This window comes from Amia ocellicauda, chromosome 18, assembly GCF_036373705.1.
Source record: "Amia ocellicauda isolate fAmiCal2 chromosome 18, fAmiCal2.hap1, whole genome shotgun sequence".
In the NCBI taxonomy this organism is placed as follows: Eukaryota; Metazoa; Chordata; class Actinopteri; order Amiiformes; family Amiidae; genus Amia; species Amia ocellicauda.
In genome coordinates this window covers 14,716,970-14,725,365 of record NC_089867.1, presented here as the reverse complement: position 1 = coordinate 14,725,365, position 8,396 = coordinate 14,716,970, and the positions used below count along the sequence as shown (strand labels likewise).

General features: G+C 41.6%; 2 protein-coding genes across 2 annotated transcripts; both read right to left on the bottom strand.

The window, feature by feature from the left end:
* Positions 1 to 24: 24 nt before the first annotated feature.
* Positions 25 to 5,107, bottom strand: LOC136714012 (synaptonemal complex central element protein 1). The gene is made up of 10 exons (XM_066691291.1): positions 5,044 to 5,107; positions 4,668 to 4,722; positions 4,368 to 4,427; positions 3,825 to 3,899; positions 3,298 to 3,345; positions 3,117 to 3,171; positions 2,391 to 2,480; positions 1,584 to 1,647; positions 989 to 1,055; positions 25 to 797 (listed from the first exon to the last, which is right to left on the bottom strand). Exons 2-10 carry the CDS (start codon positions 4,705 to 4,707, stop codon positions 703 to 705), a joined length of 594 nt encoding a protein of 197 aa, XP_066547388.1. The 5' UTR covers positions 4,708 to 4,722; positions 5,044 to 5,107; the 3' UTR covers positions 25 to 702.
* Positions 5,108 to 5,445: 338 nt separating this feature from the next.
* LOC136713897 (zinc finger protein 501) lies at positions 5,446 to 8,190 on the bottom strand. Its single transcript, XM_066691135.1, has 2 exons — positions 8,035 to 8,190; positions 5,446 to 7,049 (listed from the first exon to the last, which is right to left on the bottom strand). Exons 1-2 carry the CDS (start codon positions 8,058 to 8,060, stop codon positions 6,089 to 6,091), a joined length of 987 nt encoding a protein of 328 aa, XP_066547232.1. The 5' UTR covers positions 8,061 to 8,190; the 3' UTR covers positions 5,446 to 6,088.
* Between the last annotated feature and the right edge of the window lie 206 nt (positions 8,191 to 8,396).

Here is an 8,396-nt window from a genome sequence, read left to right as displayed (position 1 = left end):
GTCACGTTTTTATCTGAATTAAATTCTTATTCTTCACTTCAATGGAAGAATACCAAGCTCATTAAATACACAGAAATAATACTGTAACGTTTGCAGGTTTGCTTATTTATTTATTTGTAAGGACTATTTTAACTGCACAATTCTAGCACTGCTAATTTAGCTCAGCATGGTTGAATCTGAGTCTGCTCAACAATGTGTCATAGCGGAAGAACCAAAATTCTAGTATATAATGTATTATTATGGCTATACATTTTTACATATTTTCATTTAAGTTTGTGTCACACCCCTGAGGACAACATTTCCTGCGTTCACAGAGGGATGTGCGCTGAAGGTGCTGCTAGCCAACCACAGAGACCGAGACAAAATCAATGGGGGACAAAAGCAATTAAATAAGATAAACCCTTTCCCGCACAAAACATTCATACTGTCATGAAAAAGGTCTTAAAGGACATACACCCATATATAAACCCAAACAATTCAAAACCAAAATGTATTTTCCCAAAACACAGACTGTATTGTAGAACAGTATTTAGGAGAAAGAGGGCAGTGTGTATGTGGGAAGTCTTAAACACCAAAATCCTTCACTGGATAACAGTCAAAACAACTGGGAGACCTCAATGCTTTCCAAAAATAGCAAAAGAAAGCTGCCTGGATTTATATAAAGGCTAAATCTTACTGTTCATCTGCAGTTTTTGTCTGAAATTAGTTTTCTTCAGGGTCATTGGTCACCTTTGCAGAACATCCTGCTAGTCTTATCTCCTCTGCAAGGCTGCTCAGCTGCTTCAGCTTCATTTGCTCTGGGTTCAGAAAACATCAAGAAAGCAATTTAATGAAGAACAACAATGGCTTTGTAGATTGTGGCCTGGCAGTGTGGAAACAGGTGAGGGCCTGTGTATGGTGGTGTCATCTGGCAAGTGCAGATGTTAGGATTTGTGGTTGGCCAAACTAATGAACAATTATGAGGGAGTCATAATAATCATATACTTACCAGCTTTTAATAGCTGGGACTTCATATTTTCAATATTCTCAATTTCCCTGGGAAGTCCTTCTGGAGACTATTAAAAACATAAATACAAATAAGGCCACTCTGTGAGGCTTCAGTGCAGGGGCAGAGGGGAGCGATCACAATGGTTTTGCAGGAGACTGAGGGCATTCCTCCAGGGAAGAAGCTCCGCTGCTCACACAGTACTGCGAGGGCAGGCCTCCAGTGAGCTGTTTATAGCTCGTTCGGTCTGACTCCAGGAATGTGAAAATAACGGAGAGTTTCTCACAGCGACCTATGTGGATTACACTTAAAATGCTGAAATCCCGATGAGGGGGGAGTACTGGGAGAAACATAATAGTTTAAAACTGTGCCCCTTATGCATGCCTTTGTAATCACTGTCTGATGTGTGACTATTCTTTACTAATGTTCTGGCACTCCAAGGTGAACTTTAATTTTAATAAAATTGTATTGATTTCTAAGTATGTTAAAGACAGTAATAATAATAATAATAATAATAATAACATCAGACAATTTGTAAAAACATCAAAAGAAAGCTATAGCTCCATATAATGCAGTTTCAACAGTTGGAACAACTTACATATATAGAGAACATATTCTTGTGTTGCTCCATCAGTTGCTGAAGCTGGTTTTCAAACTTTACCCTGTTAAAAACAGGCCGTATTAGAGCATTTTATGAAGGTCTGTAAAGTAAACAAGTTCACACCAAGTGATACAGTTGGTGTATAAACTCGATTGTTGAGGCATTTCTAATCTGCACACCTAACTGACTTGAAAATATAAGTATGACTGAGTATTAAAGCTTACTTCATGGTTAAGATTTGCACTTTCATTACAATCAGGTTAGTTCCTTAAGTTCTTGCATAACATTTTAAATTGAAGATCATTGTATTTAGGGGAGAAAATGATTTATATATCTCTCTCTATATCAGAGGTTCCCAAAGTGCGGCCCTCGAGGATGTTTGGTGTGGCCCCCCTAAGCCAACCTTCAACCACCCCCTTTCTGAAGATGTACTATATTTTTATACTTCATGAACATTTTCTGTTACAAATGTAAACATGTAACTTGCAGGAAAATAATAAAACAACAATTAAAGTTAATAAATGTTCCCTAACAGAAATGTATAGGAAATAAAATCAGTGATTAATTTTGTACTGCGGCCCCCCATCCCATGCAACCTCATGAAATTGGCCCTCCATCACCAGACATTGGGAACCCCTGCTCTCTCTCTCTCTCTCTCTCTCTCTCTCTATATATATATATATATATATATATATATATATATATATATATATATATATATATATATATATATATATCATATACACATGATTGCTGTTCAAATTTGAGACAATTTCCATTTGCAACATAGACGAGTGTGTGTACCTTTGTTTTCGGTGCTTTAATTTGGTCTCCTGAATTTGAAAGGTATACTCTGCTAGCAGCTGCTTATTCTTACTGTGAATCTCCAACTGCCTGAATGAACAAAAATAGCATCCAGATATTGAAAGACAATCTTCTGGCTTTGTAAAAAAAAATTAACTAAGCACATGTCAATTCTATAACATTTGCATTGTTGTTTTTGGGACATATCCTGCACAACATGTTGCACAGGACAAACATTCAAATGCAATTTTATGATGATTCACAATTGCAGTTGCAACTGAAGCATCTGTGTAGTGATTTGAAGTTACAGAAGAGTAATCAGCTATTTCTGCCTCAGCAGAGATACAAGGCAGGAGTGCATGTGTCATACTGACACTCAAGGTGTTATTTCCTGCTTCCTTGCACATCTACTGTGTTTTGCATTGATAGTACAACACTCCAATGCCTTCAATAGTGATTTTAATCTAAGATGCTTTTCGTCTGAATAATGAAACACAAAATAAAACACTGAACATTTTTGATTCACAAAATAACTTAAAATTGTCAAAATATGATGCTCCTCATACTAGCATATCAATCAAGATGGATCCTGTAATTTGATTTATCAGAGTACCAAAAAAGCAATTAGGCATTATATAATTATAGCACTGGAAGTCCACCTTTTCAGGGAATTGTCCCAAACTACTTTGTGAATATCCAGATCCTCAGCACCTGTTGATTGCTCACCTGTTTGCGTCAACTTCTAGTTCCTCACATTTGAACTGCTGAACCTTGCAAGCCTCTGCAATGCACAAGTAAAAACAATAGTTTTCTAAGATTTATCATAACTATAAATGTTTTGAATGATTTTGTACTACAGAACATATTTCTGTGAATGTCCACTGTGATTTTTTCATTTATCATTTACCTTCTTTTTCTTTGTATCTCTCATCCATTTGAGTACACTCCTTGTGCACTAAAATAACATTACAAAGTTGCAAATGTTAAGGAAACATAAGAAAACTGAGACTTAAAACTTATTTCAAATCATGTTATATTTTAGTAGGTTCACAAAGTCTATATTATACATCAGAACCTCCAACCTGAATGGGCCATCGACAAATAATTCATGTATAGTCTCTAGTGAAATCTCCATTGTTTGTAATCAGACAAATGTAAAACAATTGAGACTCAAATTCATATTTATTATTTAAGTCACACTAAAATATGTTTGTAATGTATTAATGACTTTTGAGGGACTCCGATTAAATAAATACTTCAAACTCAAATGGCTGCTTTCTCTGGCAGAGGATTCTCATATACCCAGTTTGCATTTGACAGGTGTGTGGAAGTTGCAAGCAAATCTTTGCCTATATTTACATGACACTTTTTAACTATGTTTTCCTAACCTGCATTTAAAGAAAGTTCAACCAGAACCCAACCAAGTACACTTACAGGAATCCAGCTCCTCCTGTAGGGTCTTTCTGAGGCACTCTGCATCTTTCAGCTCCTCTTCCAGGGCTCTTTTAGCTGGAGAGAGTTTATTAAAATGTAAAAGCGGAGAAGGAGGGATTGTGTTAAATACAGAAAGGGAGAGCAGGGGGTTATGGGAACAGGAGGATGAAGTGGTTGTAGGTTACTATAGAGTGGGGCTGAGAGACACTGTCTTCTGCTTTAACTAAAGAAGGTTTTGACCTCTAGACTGGATAGGATCCTTGGATCACTTAGTTATTAATGGACACCAAACGAGCACGATGGGTCGAATGGCCTCCTCTCGTTTGTAAACTTTCTTATGTTCTCTGAAATCTGTAACATCAATGTATGTGGAAATATTGCTATGCATGTGACTAGTTACTAGATATTTCTTTCTATGATGCTTTACATTAAATTCAGTCTAACTGTGCTACAGTGAAAGAGGTGGGAGAAGGATGTTTTGTCTAGTAACACATATTTTAGGTCAGTGACTTCAGTGACTTCATAGCCTTCAGATCAGTTTACCTTTCTGCATTCTCCGTAATTTACCCATCAGGTCTTCCATCTTGGGTTCCACTTTTTCCACTGTAATTCATATTATTTATTTATGTAACATCTGTAAAAAGCTTATTACAAACACAGGCATGACTCAGTCTATTCAAACACACAGTGTATCTTAAAAAGGCAACTTTAAGACATGTAATACGATGTTCATGTGTAGTGATACTGTTACTAGATTAAATAGATATTTCTGGTTATCTCTGGCAAAGATGGAGATACAATGTTACAGTTTACGTCTAATTGTCTTGTTCTGTTCATACGTACCGGGTTGACATCCCTTCATTATCCTCAGTATATCATCCATGTCGCGTCTGGAAAACTAACCCGGGCAAAGAAGAGTCAGTTTAGAAATTATATTATTATATATGATAACGTTGAACTGGTCCGTGTCCTTTAGAAAACGAGTCGTCCAAAACACTTTACAGCAGGTAGTTTTAACTCTCGGCTCAACAGTAATAATAATAATAACAATAAATAAAACCTCAGATAAATGTTGAATAAACTGTATTCTTAAATTTGACTAGTGCCTTTATTCTGAATTCGGTAATTAAATAATGACGCTAAAACATAAATATATTGTCTATCCTTGTCATTGCAGTTAAGATTATGTGTTAAAGTGTATATTTGTGTGTGATTGTACCCGTGTTGTGCCGTCGACCGGACAGTGTCGAGGTCAGAGGTCAGAGGTCAACTGTCAGACAGGCGCACGTGCCACGGCAAAGGTCAGTTCCGCGCACGCGCTCTTTACACTCTGATCAAGACGCGCCTGCGCGGGAACGAGAGTCCTGGACACTGTTGCCAGATCAGGTGATTTTCCCCCAAATTTGAAGCGCACAAGGGGAAATTTGGGGGCAACATTTGTATTGGGGAAAGGTTGGGGGATAATATTTTGAACTTGGGGGAATTTAAGGGTTGGCACAATCTATTTCCACACCCCAGTCATTTAGAAGCGCTAGTTTTAAACTATAAGTGTACTGCTCTGGCCTGTTCTTCACACAGTGCACTCCACAGGCCTGAGAGGAAAACACTAAACAACAGCAAACAGCGTGACAAACCCAATCCTTTATTGCAGAAACAATTTTTACATGTGCTTAACTGGAACACATTGAAGAAAGTGTGCAAACTGATATACTGCATTGTCATCATTTGAATGTGGGATATTCTGTGATAAATTCATCGTTTTTTATATTTGTTTCTTGTCTGTTTGTCTTATACCCAACTCATGGACATACCCGTGAACAGACAGCACACAGGAGGAAACGCTGCTCAGCTCAAGCACAGGCCAGTAGCACTCAACATCCTGACAGCAGTGGTGGTGCTCACTTACTGTAATATTTAATAAGTCACCTCTCTGACTGCAGTACAGGACCAGCACATCTGGCCCTGGCAGTTCAGGCATGGCGGGTAACACCTTTCCATCCTTAAGTCCCAGCTCACCCTCACAGTGTTGGCCCTGAGGTGGCTCTCCCCATGGGGGCACAATGGTCTGGACAGTGGCAGCAGCTTGGTGTGAGGAGCAGCTGTGAGATATTAGCTAATGTCCTCAGTGCTCCCTGCTGGGCTGCCTGAGTGCCACACCTGCCACTGCAGATTGGATTATCACAGTGCAGATGAAACAGCCCTCCCCTACTTGGATCACTGATTCACTGATTAGATTTATACTGTCCTCACCCCCAGCCAACAAATCAGTAGCCCTTGATCTTGTTCACCAGGGCATAGGGCTTCCGGCCCGGGTGCAGCTTCTGGTGCCGCTTGAGCCCGCGCAGGTCTCGGTATGTCTTCCCACACTCACTGCAGCTGTACACGTCCCCGCCGGCATGCGAGTGCTGGTGCCTCCGTAGCGCCCGCAGCTCCTTGAACCTGCAGCCGCAGGCGGGGCAGCTGAAGGGTGTGTCACCCAGGTGGGTCCTCTGGTGCCTCTTCAGCGTGACCAGCTGGCTGAAGCTCTTGTGGCAGTGGCTGCAGTGGTAGGGCGTCTCCCCGGTGTGTACACGCTGGTGCTTGGTGAGCGTGCCCAGCTCACGGAAGCTGCGGCGGCAGTGCGGGCAGATGTAGGGGCTCTCTCCCGTGTGGATGCGCTGGTGCTTGGTCAGCGCCCCCGACTGCCGGAAGCTCTTGCCGCAGTCCACACAGGAGTAGGGGCTCTCGCCATTGTGAATGCGCTGGTGGGCCTTCAGTGTGCCCAACTGGCTGAAGCTATTACCGCACTGTGCGCAGCTGAAGGGTGTCTCCCCTGTGTGTGTGCGCTGGTGCACCTTCAGGTTCCCCGAGCGCGTGAAGTTCTTGCCACACTCGCTGCACCTGAACGCCACCTTACTCTTCCTCTGTGCTTCCATGTCCCCTGGCTGAGGCCGAGGTTCACCCCACTGCCCACAGCCCTCCTGGAGAGTGCCAGGACTGCCCCCCTCACCCCCGCAGCCACCCTGTGTGTGACCGGGCCCGGGCCCTGTGGTCTCAGTGCTGCCAGGGGAACACTCCAGCTCTGGTGCCTCCTGTTTGAGCCCCACACTCTCAAGTTCAGTGTCCGACACCACTTGGATACACAGGCCCTCTGTGGCACTGGCCTCTGTCTCGCCACAGGGAGGATCCATCTCGCCAAGCTCCCCCTGGGCCAGGTCCATGCTCTCCTCACGGTCAGCACCTGCTCTGGGACAGAAGGAAGAGTCATCAGAGCAATGTCTGCACATTGTACATTTCAGAGGCACGATGTCACACTATTTCACAGTTTTTATGTCATGGTTTTAGTACCACAGGGTTATTGAAGGTCACTGTAGTTTACTAACAGAATACACTGTGAACCTCATTTGAAACCCCAATTATACCAGACAAATATACAGCTAAATTGTAGATGTTAAAATTCAGAGCATTTGTATATCGTTTAATATGTGTGTTTATTTTTATGTATACATGCTGATAAACGTAATATACATTTATATAGGGTATATGTAAATGTAATTCTGTATTTGCATGTCATTTTAAAAATACATATTATGTGCACAGGAATGCGTATTTCTAATTATGAATGTATGAATAGAGAAGGTAACAGTCTGTAATTGACAAAACTGACTATCTATTAAGGTTAATATATATAAGATTATCATTCTGTTAACATAACCCCCGTTGTTACACAGTTGTGGCCACACAGGTGATTGTAATGTACTGCTTGTGTGCTGGTCTTACCAGTCAGCGGCGCATCTGGCCGCGTTTAGGCAGCGCAGACTTGCTTAGGCCTGCGCAGCTCCACCAATGGGATCGGTGGGATTATGCAGAACTGCGGAAATCTGCACTAAAGCAATGCGAGCACTATTTCACTGGACGTACAGGCACTGGTGATGCAGACAGATTCCCAATTGAATCCATTACCTAAACACAGCATAGTCCATTTTGCACGTCAGTTCTCCCACTTAGGGGGAAGTGATTTGTTAAAATACAGCAAAATACTAAATGCAACAACGGACACAACAACCTAATGAAAACTGCAGGTCTGTTCTCGCCACAGTGTACCGTAGCATTTAAACACGTCCATGCGGCCCTATGGCCAAGCACTGCTTTATGAAGACATCGAAGTGCAGCTCTGCAATATCCTCCGGCTCCGCTGTTTAATGGCTCCCACTGCTCAGTCAATATTTACCTGCGTGTCTGGATCTCATCCAACATACACAACCTGCAGGTGACGCAACATCCGCTTCGAAAACGGGTCACCGGAAACAGCCGACGACGTGTGTGTTGTGTCCGCCTTGCTAACGCGTCCGGCTGCTGCCAAGGCTCACATGTACAGATGTATTTATATTGCAAGCAATGGACACACCGCTGGATTAATGAAGAAAACTACGCAAATGCTAAATATAAAATACAATATCTAGAAAACGACAGAAAGACAAATATTTAATGAACAAACACACTTTTGGAATGGGATCATTTATAGAACTTTTTTTTTTTAAATACCCGCAACACTAGTATATATACAGTATCCTGCACATTTATTCATAACCT